General features: G+C 46.5%; 1 protein-coding gene across 1 annotated transcript in view; it reads left to right on the top strand.

The window, feature by feature from the left end:
• The window catches only part of Non2 (upstream activation factor subunit spp27 homolog Non2), a 57,165-nt gene that overhangs the window by 27,857 nt on the left and 16,644 nt on the right, over positions 1–12,664 (top strand). Inside the window, exon 7 of the mRNA XM_065429966.1 lies at positions 9,241–9,300. Within this exon, the coding sequence (XP_065286038.1) occupies positions 9,241–9,300 (60 nt within the window). The remainder of the gene's footprint in view (positions 1–9,240; positions 9,301–12,664) is intronic.

The raw sequence follows: 12,664 nt of genomic DNA, 5'->3' as shown, positions 1-12,664 counted from the left end.
GGCAAAGGACCGTCGTTGCTTTCCTCAATGTGCCCACTTTAAAATGACACTAAGGCTAAACACTAAATCACTTTAGTCTATTACCCGCCGTGGTTGCTCAGTGGCTATGGTGTTGGGCTGCTGAGCACGAGGTCGCGGGATCGAATCCCGGCCACGGCGGCCGCATTTCAATGGGGGCGAAATGCGAAAACACCCGTGTGCTTAGATTTAGGTGCACGTTAAAGAACCCCAGGTGGTCAGAATTTCCGGAGTCCTCCACTACGGCGTGCCTCATAATCAGAAAGTGGTTTTGGCACGTAAAACCTCAAATAATAATAAAAACTTTAGTCTATTAAAGCATTGTTTAAGAACTCTGTAGGCAGTCATTTCAAAATAATAGTTTGATTATTAGATGCATAATGAAGGTCGAAGTATCAGTATTTGAATTTCGCGCCGAAAACCCGATGCCGGGACGTCACTGCGACTTCAGGGGTTCCAAAGTATGTTTTCGCATTTGGGCCGCGTTGGCCGAGTATAGGTTCCCGAAACTTGCCATATTTAATATTTGGTTCCTTTAGAACACAATGTAGTCAGTATGTACTGCTATATACTTAAGTAGGCCCTAGAAGATGCCATCAAAATCCATGACGTCACAGTGACCAGGTGTGGGAGCTTCAAGGAGGCGTCGCCACCCGTCTTTTGTTCTTGTGCTTTTTATGGCTCACTAAGCGTCTTATCGTAATAAGAGTGGTGTTTTTAGTGTTGTAGAAAGGTAATTTACTGATGCAAAAGGAACCATTTTTCCTTTTAGTGTCCCTTTAATTTGTGCTCGGTACGATGTCTGCGATGTAGTCTTCGTTTTCGGGCTCTCCCGTGGTCGCGACACCATCATCTGCAATCACAAACTCGTCCACCGTTGATTCGAGTGTAACGGAAATTCGGACAGCTCGCTCCAAACTTCGGCAACACCAACAACAGTTTCGTCGCATTCATCAGAATTGAGTCATCATGGAGCACGTGGAAACCGGCATGTATGAAGAACCACTCGTACACGGCCGTGCGTACGCGTCGGGCGTCACGGGCAATGGGTCGCAAGTCTGGCCGCTTTAGCCCTAATCGTTCCGAGAGTGCTCCTCGGAATCTTGCACGCTGCGGGGACGTCCGACTTCTCATCGCATTCTACCCGATATATGATTTCACGCTTTACAATGGAAGGCGAATTCTGCCGCTTCATCACGGCAACACTGTGGGAGAAGGCCCACAAGGGTCAAACACAATGAACAAAAAAAGCAGCGAGACAACTTGCACTTGTGCTATTCTGCAGGACGAGGGCACAAGAGCCTCTTATTGGCTGTCTGAGCAAGCGCTGCATGCAGGCCAGGATCATTTTTTGCAGGGGGGTGTCGACGGCTTGCCCGAGGCAGCGCGGTCACGGAAGGGAGGGCGGTTGGATGGAGCTGCGCCGCCGGGATTCCCCGGCAACGTGAGGGAAAGCCAACTTCTGGGGACATTTTTTTGCCGCTTGACGTTCAATATATCAGGAGTCACTGCTATTTTTGTTTGATGTAAGCGTAATTTTTGCTATGTGTACTCATTGTAACTATACCGTGTTCAGAAATTGTTCGATACAGTTGAACCCAACTAAATTGAACCCGTTTACATCGAATTATTCTATATATCAAACAATTTCTGGTCACGGTATAGTTACAATGAGTATATATATATATATAGCAAAAATTACGCTTACATCGAACAAATATAGTAGTGACTCCCGATATATCGAATGTCAAGTGGCGGAAAAGTGCCCCAGAAGTTGGCTTTCTTTCCCTCGTGGTAGAGGCGAAACCCGGCGGCAAGGCTCTATCCAACCGCTCTCCCTACCGTGACCGCGCTGCCTTGGGCTGCTCGGGCGAGCCGTCAGCACCCCTCAGCAAAATATCATCCTGGCCCGCCTGCAGCGCTTGCTCAGACAGCCAATCAGAGGCTCTTGTGCAAGATGGCGAAAGTGAGAGTTGTCTCGCTGCTTTTCAGGTTCATTGTGTTTGTGCCTTGTGGGCCTTCTCCCGCAGTGTTGCCTTATGAAGTGGCATAATTCGCCTTTCGTCGTGAAACTTGAAATCATAAATCGGGTCGAACGCGATGAGAAGTCGGATGACCCCGCAGCGTGCAAGATTCCGAGGAGCACTCTTGGAACGATCAGGGCTAAAGCGGCCAGACTCGCGACCTGGTGCCGGTTTCCGTGTGCTTCGTGATGACTGTAAATTCTGATGAATGCGACGCAGCCATTGTCGGTGTTGCCGAAGTTTGGAGCGAGCTGTCCAAATTTCTGGGACAATCGAATGAACGGTGGACGAGTTTGTGAGTGCAGATGATGGTGGTGCGACCATGGGAGAGCCCGAAAACAAAGACTACATTGCCGACAGCGTACCGAGCACAAATTAAAGTGGGCACATTGAGGAAAGCAACGACAGTCCTTTGCCCACATCTTCTGAAGTGATTGGGGCACTCGCACTACTCCGATGCTTCTGCACGAATGCGGAAGGTTGCGGCCTCAGCTGCTCAGACTCCTTAGGTAATGTGGAGAAGTGCGTGCGTCGCAGGCAGCGAAATTGCCCAAGCAGAAGAAAATGCAGGACTAATTTATGTGAAACTAAGCTAGTTTCATCAATAAAGTGATTTTATAAATGATATGTGCTTTTATGACATCCAATTATTAGCAGGCTTATATCGAATTATGCTCTATATCGAACTGATAGGGGTTTTTTTGCGAGCTCGATATAGCTGGGTTCGACTGTATGTAGAATGTTTAAATGTAAACGGGTTCGATATAGTCGAGTTCGACTGTAACTGCTAAATAAAGAAACATTTTTGTACAATTTTCTAATAAATGCAATGCTAATTTGTTTACCGTATTTACTTGCATAATGATCGCACCAGAACATGCCGCAGTAATATGTTGTGTACCAAGTCTAGCTAATGATGATCGCGCTTACCATCTGTCGAATGCTACGCGAACGACTCTTCAAGACATACCAAGCAGTCTGCACGCACCAAACATTCTTAAGCAGATGCCCCATTTTATTCCTTTCAACACATTCCACACTTCCATCAAAAAAGAGGTACAACCAAACTTGCCTTGGCTTTATTATTTGTAGGCTTTATAATGATTATGGTTAACAACAACGAAAAAGACGTCTTTCAATGCTTCTCGTCTGCACTCGTGGGCACGCAAGAAATTGTGAGCGGCAACGATAGTACCGTATTTACACGATTGTAAGTCGACCCCTTTTTTAAAATTTGAAAGTCTGAAGTTGGGGGGTCGACTTACAATCGAAACCGAAACATGGCCCCGCCAAAAAAAGCGATACCAACGGGATCTACAACGTGGTTAGAATTTTATGTTTGCTCTATGGCCCTACCCGTATCTTTTCGCTATCCCGCGTGTTTGTACGCTTTTCGGAAGGGTTCTTCAAGATTTTTGTGAGTTTTACAGTGCATGCAACGCTCATGGGGGGGTGTCGATAGTTTATGGAAGCGCCGCTGTTCCCATTTGCGGCGGCACCCTCAGAACGGCGGCGCTTGCGGGGAGTATCGGTAGTTCATGGAAGAGCAGTCACCGCTCGCTGGCTGCTCATGGGCTGCTCTTTCTCTGTATTGGTTTGACGCGTTCCACTTGACTGCCGGCTACGTGCTACTTCTATGCTTCCCCAGTCGTCATGAGTGCTCCAGGCCCACTAATCGTTCGGCACTCGTTCACAGCAGCGTTCAAGAGGGCTGCCATCCTTTACGCCGAAGAAACAAATCACTGCACAGCGGATGTTTCTAAACGGGTGGTGCGAGAGTGGCGACTGCAGCGAAGCGAAATTTTCACCTGTGACAAGTGAGAAATTTACCACGTGCCAAAGTCTGGACGCTTTCCGGAGCTGTAGGCTAAGCTTGCGGCGTACGTCGCTGAAATGCGTGATCGGTCCCTGCCAGTGAAGTGCGACGTGGTCATGAAACAAGCCCGGACCTTCGCCTTAATTTTAAGGTTCTGCTCCGCCGCGAGTACAACGAGTGGCTGGCGGCAAAGACTGTGAAATTACGCCAACTGGACCTGTCAAAAGAGCCTCCCTGATGGCTGCGTGTGGTTGGGTGCATTTGGCGTGGGCTGCTGTTCTGCAAGATGTCCTGGTGCGGTTGTTTGCCAAATTTAAAATTTCGCTGGACTACGACGCGCTGTGGGACCGCAGCAACGGTGACGGCACTAGTGAAGACGAGTAGTCCAGTGACCATGTCAGCTACTAATAAATTTTCCTTATCGAATGTGCCCTCGGGTATACTCTCTTATTTTTTTTTTTTTTGTTTTTCGGTCACGCGATATGGGGGGGTCGACTTAGATTCGAGTCGACTTACAATCGTCTAAATCGGTAGCCACGTTTACACTAATACGTTAGAAATGTACCCTGTTCATACACCGACGCTCGTAACACAGCTAAGATGTTCGCCCACCCTTAGTGGAAACATGCCGTATTAGGATAGTAGTGAAGACAAATACCGCAGTTTCCGCAGCATATCTACCATGTGTTTCTATGTCACTGGCAGCTAAGCACGCCCATCTCTGTTTCTGTCCCCTCAAAGTGGACATGGCTACGTTATTGCCACAGACTTGCCGATATTAACGATATTATTCATTACTGATATGGAGGAAACTGTTTCGATGCACGTAATCTACTCTCGAAAAGAAGAAAAAAAAATCGTGTTGGGCACTTTTGGCTTGCTCCGCTGGCCGCCATTCTTGTGTTGGTGTCCCGCACTGTTTCAGTGGCAGCCGCCTATTTGTTGACCTGTTGTCATCCCGCAGCAAATGCCGGATGAAAATTTTTTTTCTTTTTGTGGGAAATTTAACCTGCGTGATCGCACCCCTGAATTTGCAGCAATTATTTTGACAAAAAAGTGCGATCATTATGCAAGTAGATATGGTATTTGCACTCTACACAGCTTTGCCTTTCTGGAAAAAAATAGAATTACAGTGATAGCACAAGTACAAAAGGAGATAATGCACCTCCAGTACGGCATGATGATCAAAATTGTGGTTTTGAGAAAGCAACAAAAAACATTTCACAACTGATATATTGAAAGAAAGTTTGAAAAAATGGCACCAAAGGCCGTCAGTAGGCATTAGGTATAATTCATGGCCGTTAGACCGTTGCCAGTCGACGCCATGGCATGCACTGCGAGTACGTTCACTTCAAAAGGATTACATGTTTTCGGGCCCTCAATTCCCTGCGAGCTCCGCCCCGACACAACTTCACTGCAGATTTTGCAAACCAGTCAATTTTGTAGCGAGAACGTAATCCTGATCGCTCCACACCAGCTATGCAGAGCCACCACAAGTGTTACGCGAGAAAACGCCGAGAAGATTGTTCACTGCTGCAAGTCCGCCGACAATGTATGGAGTAGCAGGCTTCACACCCGAGGCTGTTCCACTATCGGCGGTCAGATCTTCAACAAAAGGCTGCATCTTTCACTCCATGGCCGTTGTAGATGCAATCTTGTTGAGCATAGCTTTCTCATGTGCTCTTATCTTATCCACTTCCTCTTCAATTACGACAGCTCTGTTCAATTCTTATGCGAGTGTAACCAGTGTGTGGATATGCGTGATCTAGCAAAACAGTTGAGGCGTCGACGTTTGGCGGCGATACGACTACAGCGGGGAGCTGCTGGGTACGTTGTGCCGACTGTAACGACAGAATCGCTTTTAGAAGTTTATTGCGTCTCATACGTTTCTGCCCGTAACAATTCACAGAATGAAACTTTGTTGGACCTCCAGCATATGCAGTGTCGTAGTCGCGAGACTAAGACAGAATGGCGGCTGTTTTTGTCGTTTGAGCGCTCGTGGTCCTTGGAGCCAATCATGACTCTACATCTTGGTCACATGCTCAAACTGGCCAATAATAACCTGTGCCGCATATCTATTTTTCTGTTTTTTTTTCCGTGACTGCAGCGCTGGCAATGTTGCCGACCGACGAATAAAGAAAGCCAGAAACGTGAGCTTTTGATTGATAACAAAATTGCGCTGGCAGAGGGCGTAGTTATCGAGTTATGCACTACGAAACTCGGGCGCAATTTGTTCCCGATTTAAAAAGCAACGCTTGTGGATTTGCATTTTTAAATCACGATAATGAAAGAACTACACGGTATTTTAACACGACAGCGTTAAGGAGCTCGTGTCGCAGAAAAGCTGGTGTCGTCGGCGTTGGCCGTGAGCGATAAATCCCCGCAGGCACTTCATGAATAAAAAACAACTTGTAAGATGGGCTGGGTGGGAATCGAACCAGGGTCTCCGGAGTGTGAGACGGAGGTGCTACCACTCAGCCACGAGCTCGATGCTTCAAAGCGGTACGAAAGCGTCTCTAGTGAATGTGGTGTTGCCTTAGAAACGAGCTGTTTCTAAGACTCAGGCGTCCGTTGCTTGCTCAGGCGCACATTTCGTTGCCGCGCCGAACGCGGCACTGCTCGACGCTCACCGCGTCCGATGCGGGGCGCGTAGTCGCTGCGCCGTAGCCCACTGTCTTACACCCCTTGGCAGGTCGACGGGAACGCTGTCGCGTTCCACTCTTGAAGGCGAAGCTTAAGCGTCCTCCAATTTTTTGTAACCAAGTTTCGGAGATAGGCGCGGAAACGCGTCAGGAACGTGGAAAATAAGAATTGAAAATTTGAATTTTTGGACGATTTTCGGTCTCAAAGACCCGGTTCCACCCTTAATGAAATGACATCCCGTCAAATACAAGCTTGAGAATCGGAGGATTTTAATAAGGGTCTTTGGTTGCCCTGTGTCAAGTCGTACTATAGAAGCACTTATTTGAATGTATGGGGGCAGCTCATTTGCATAATATAAGATATATACAAACAAGTTATTTTCACAATTTATACACTTCAAGTCACCAAAAAAAAAACTGTTTATTGTTTTCAGCCTACTATGACGTATTGACTGAGAAAGACATTCAATTTGTTGTGTGAGGCACGCAATAGTTGCTGTAGCATATTATTTTATTGCACAGCACTGAATTCAGTCACTAAGCCTTATTAAAACTCAGAAGAAAATAATAGCAAAATGCATATGATCAGGCATATAGCACTTTATTGCACTTTATTTTTAATTGCACGCACAATTTTATTCTGCAATAATAATCAATCAATCAAATGTTTATTATAGTGCCCAGGAACAGCTAGAGAGCCTTGGTACTGGTCACTTAAAAAGCAATATATGATACAAAATGTACAGAAAGCAAGTATGGGGCAGACAAAACAATGCTAGAGGAAAGATAGGGAAAAAGAAAACGAGGGAGGATAAAACGGAGTTAATCATACATGATTATCTATTAGAAGTAAAGGGGTTAACCGAGGGGCCCGATTTTTATTAATCATAAGAACCCAACAAACATACGAAGTCACGTGTCGCCACGAGCGACATCATAGCATGAACACATGTACATAGGCGCACTAGCACGTGTACGTCATCCTCCGGCTTGGAACACTGTGGCCGTGAGAAGGTAAAATGGCATTCAGTTTGAAATTTCAGATCATTCTGCGGCACATAGCGATGTAATACTTTGCAGACAGGATCATTATCGCGCATTGTATGTTTTGCGCTTGTCAGTTCAATATGGCCAGACCTGGTGAGGGGCCCTGCGTGCTCTCTCATTCGGTCATTGATGCTGCACCTAGTTTGCCAAATGTAGCGTTTTGCACAGCTGACTGAAATCGGATATACCAGTCCAGTGGAGCAGTGCACGTAACGCTAATGTGCTTTACTGTGCACTCATTCGTAGTGGCAGACACGAGCCAGCTTTTTGGGCTGGAGAAAATCACAGGTACCACACACCTGTTCACTACCTTCTTTAGGTTGTGACTAACCTTGTGAAGGTACGGCACCACTTGTGTCTTTTTTTCTAGTGTTATGCTCGACTTCACTTCACTTTATTCACCTTAAATACCCCCTGGGGGGTATTACATAAGGGTTGGGTTAATATGTTCAACAAATAAGTACACATCATTGTCTTCATTGCCCACCTTGGGGTTTCTTGTTTCCTTTCAGCTTTTGAAGCAAAGTTTCCCCCACTGAAATGAGCCCCAAGCAAGGGTAGCTGGCTCAAGCTGCTTAATCTGATTATCAAAACTCGTCTTGATCTTGTGAACACACGATTTTCTGAGTGTAGACACCAAGCAGGTTGTTGCAATCCCTCATTTAATAATTTTCAAGCGGGCAGAATCGTATGGTAAAAGCACTTTTTAGCACGTTGTTGAATAGCACCAACAGACATGTTCTTTTAAACACGTCATATTTATGTCTAAAAGCTGCAGCAAGTTATTCTGCACTGAACTTTACCTTCACCGATTGAAAATTACTTCATGTTCATCGTCATCTCATCACTCTCAGCACATTTTCTATGTCCATGAAGAATTGCAACATGTCATCCTTCGTACAGTCCATGTCTCGTTTGATATTCTACATTTATCAAACGGCTTCACAACACGCAAATGGTCTGGTGTCCCATGCCTAAACTAACCACTTCATTAGTTTGTCCTCCAACGCATGAAATTCTCTGGAGTGCGAAGAACGCTTGGTGCAACTTGTTACTGCTAGCCTAACATGTGAAATAACTTATCGTTTGAATGTGCTTTTGTAATCAGTCACCATCTCTATGCTATGCAAGAACTAATTTTGTCGTCTTCCCTGGTCTCAATGATGCTGGCTAGGCTCGCTCAGGTAGTAGGCTGTTGCGAATGTGGTTTTGGTTTCGTATCAGATGGCACCTATCAAGCAATTTTTGCACATATTTTCTTGGGAAAAGCGTGAAAATTGGATGAATATTGTAATAATTTATTAGTGAGCAACCGGCTTAACTTTCAAATATTCCTAGAGCAGGCCCAGAGTAGGCATTTATGATGGGAAATGACGTGTGTTCGATGCATTCGCTGTGCCCTAAAGGCCGCCAACGCGAACGCGGACACTACTGCAATAGGAGTCACCACTGTGGTCACCATTGGTGTCGGGTGCATGCGTGATGATTAACCAAGTTTGAATTATCTGGTGAAGGCTCATTTTAGCATTGAAATAACAAAAGTTTAGTCCCCAAAAAATATATGGATGCCAGCCTGCACCTTCGGTCATGATAGAATTAACGCAAGTCTACTATATGAGCATCTGGAGAGACTATGTTGTTTAGTAGAGGTGTAAAGCACACATGACCTAAACGTAAGCTCTTCTTTCTGCAGATGGCCCGAAGTGCAGTCGTGAAGAAAATGTGGTCTATTGTTCGTGAGAGGAACCTCTTTGTAAGTTTTTCTTTTCTGCTTTGCCAATTTCAAGGGTGATACAGCTGTGCCAATTGTGCCAAAGTGCTTCATTTGCGACTTGCTGCACCAAAATCGTAAAAATGCCTTGAATTGCACCCAAGCTGCTCCAAAGCACTGGGTGGCATCACCAAGGGTTTGTGTTTAGGCAGTTTTAGAGGAAAATGGCTGCTAGGTAAGATATCCAAGTGTTTGTCATTGTCCTTGGGTATCTGGAGTTGCCACAGCAGTCTGGTCTCACACCGTTACAGCATGCATACGTTCTGGTGCATTCACATGCAATGCTGCGTGATCATATTAGTGCGCCTGCAATAGTGTGTTTCTGTTTTGTTGAGAACCTATGAGTTGCATATTTTCTCGCTTATCCCATGAGAGGTCAACACGTGTAGAACAGTCGGTGCATGATCATTCTTGCCAGCATTGCCAGTAGACCAAACAAGCTTTCCTTGCTTGGTCACCCGGCGTTGAGAAACACCATAGTTCTGTTAAGGGGGGACATGGCGATTAAAAGTATCATTATTTATTTATGAACCAAACTTGATAAAAATTGGCATGCTTATTTAGTTCCTTCTCCTGATTCTAAAAATGCAGTTATTTTTTTGTAGGTTCATTATTTCATTACATAATTAAGAAAACAATGTATTTTACAATGCCTTTTTTCTTACTACAATAGACAAATAACCGCTGCACAAAAATAGACAAATGACATATGGTCCAATAGAAGAAAGCACAAGCTTCACAACATAGGAAGAACTTTTATGATTGGATCAGTATTTCCTACTTTATAGTGCACTGAACTCCATTGTTCTGAACATGGCCTTGCATTAGTCAGACAAAAGACAAATTTTAAAAACTTTAAACAAAGAAACTTGAAAAACTGCTTCCTATGTTTGGTGCTCCAAACATCAAGCTTCATGATGCAAAAAAAATTAATACTATAACTATGATAGCTACTGATATATCACAGTAAATGTCTTGCTGGGTGGGTAAAATTAGTATTTCGAGAAAATCAAGAAAACAAATAAATGTCACATTTAATTGTGAAGGGTCACAAATGTGTGCACATACACATTCCCAAAACATTAGTAGGCTCCTGGGGCATAGTCAGTTTGGGCATTTGTGTCTCTGTGGCGCTTTTTGAAGAAGCACTGCACATTTTCTGCCGATGCATGCTTGTGTTCAGATGCGGCTGATCGGCGCCGATCTTTTTCCGCCATGCGCTGCATACACTTTTCGCCAGGATTCATCGAGAGTTCTTGCAAAATGCTTGCCGAGGTTCTCCTGCAGCCAGCATTGAACTTCATGACTGCTTCCGCCACTGCAGCCTCAACGCTGAAGAGTGATGCGTGCTGCTCCTTCGGTGCGAGCGCCCATATTAGCGAGTGCAGGCTTTTATTGTTGTTCTGTGTTTTGCCTCGCTGGCAACGTTCAAGCAGCATCTTGTCAGAGAGCCGTTGGTAGATTGGCAGTAATGCCTTGCTTACATGAGCAGGTAAATTGTAGCGGTGCTTCGGCACAGGTTGGCCTTTGGCCTTTGCAGCATTTTGCCGGCACCAGGAATCGGGACCTTCTGGGCAAAGGCTATGATTCGAGGTGACGTCATTTGATGTTACGTGATAGTAGCTTGCCATCACGGCCTTCTCCATGGCTTCAATGTCACCAGTGTGGGACTTCAGAGCCCATCCATAATAAGAGCTCAGTTTGTTGACCAAATCTCCAGTCAACCTTCCTCTTCCACCAAGTGGCTCTGAGCCAGGCCCCTTGTGCTTTGACAGGGCATTACGTAGTGCTGTCCCCATCCTCTTATGGACATGGTTGACACAATCCTCTTTGTCAACTTCTATAAAGCCATATACTTTGGCCTCCTTTAGGGCCAAGAAAGTACGGCTGTCACCGTCCGACAGCACAGTTGTGTATCTTAGGCTGTACTTTTCCAGCGATCTTTTGAATAAAATGAGGCCAGCCTCCACCTCCATTTCACCAGCCTTCTTATCCGTATTTTTTTGACACTCATGACTGGCTTTCCATTCTTCGTATGAAGGGTCACCAACTTTTGGTCCACGCTGACAACCGGCACAAAAGTTGCTCAGCACAACGTAGTCCAGGACAAGTCCCGTGAAAAGTTCAATGACGGCGCCGACACCGATGTGCGAACTGTGCCCGCGAGTCATCCAAGACCCGTCGTACGATACAGCAACGTTGCCCGGGTTGCCGAAGTTTAATTGGCTGTAAAGCTGCCGGACCGACTTCGCGCATTCTGTTGTAAGCGTCTCAGCTGCCCGGGTCGCGGCGGGCGTCAACTTCGTTTTGACGTACCCCTGCCACGTTTTCGTATGCAGCCCGCGGTGCGATATATTCATTGTTGCGAAAATATCATTGAACGCAGTTTGCCGATTGCCGGTGCTTTGCATCGCGCGCGCAGCCAGAATGTTGACGGTAAACGGATTCACTTTCTGAGTCCCATTCACACGCGGCGAGCTCCACGCTGACGCTTTGTCGCCGCATTTCGAGCATATGAGCACCAGACTTACTGCAAGGCCATATTCGCGCTCCTTCCGGCTGATTTTCGCGCTACCGCCGCATGTATTACAGTTCATATGCTCCAGAAGTGCGTTCACCGATTCCAGGCACACCACGGTGAAAACTGTGTCGTCAATCGGGCCGGCCGCGACATCGCCAGCGGACAAGATCTCCGACTTACGGCTCACTGCTGCGGTTGATGCGAGCTCTTGTAGTTTCTCGTCGGATCTCATGTCGATTACCTCCAAATCTGAAGGCGTCAGCATAACGGTGTCACGACGGACGCGGCTGGCGTTTTCGTCGCAGCTACTCGTTGTCGCACCACCTAGGCCTAGCACTCGGTCGGCTCCATCAGTTCCGTCGCTTGACGCCGTTGGTGGCTCGTCCTCAACCACTTGCGACGCGGTGGGGCGTTTTTTGAAGTTGTTGAGCATGGACTTCTTCCTTTTCTTTCCATACTTGTGCTTGGAGTCAAACTTTCGGAGCGGAGGAGGCATCGTCGCGCGTACTCACACAACGATCGTATCGAACATGGCGTCTCGCCTGCGCCTCTGCTGCGGCTAGCAGACAGCTCGGGAGTGCGCCCAGCCAATCACGTGGCGTTATCTCGTCACGTGCATGCGACAGCGAATGAGAACGCGCGTTTCACCTATTTTTGCCGCCGGTTTTTGTATTGAACCAGCAAGCCTAACGAAGCGGCAGCGCGCGATATTTGAAGCCGAAACCGCGTTCTTTCAAACGAGACCAAGATGGCCGCCCTCAAGGCACTAGTACGCGAGCGCGGCGTCATTGAATGTGTGTCGTTTTCGCGTCGACACACGCGAAA

Source organism: Dermacentor albipictus, chromosome 1 (assembly GCF_038994185.2).
Source record: "Dermacentor albipictus isolate Rhodes 1998 colony chromosome 1, USDA_Dalb.pri_finalv2, whole genome shotgun sequence".
Classification (NCBI taxonomy): Eukaryota; Metazoa; Arthropoda; class Arachnida; order Ixodida; family Ixodidae; genus Dermacentor; species Dermacentor albipictus.
Note: the sequence above shows the minus strand (reverse complement) of the source record. Positions and strands in the feature narration are given on the sequence as shown.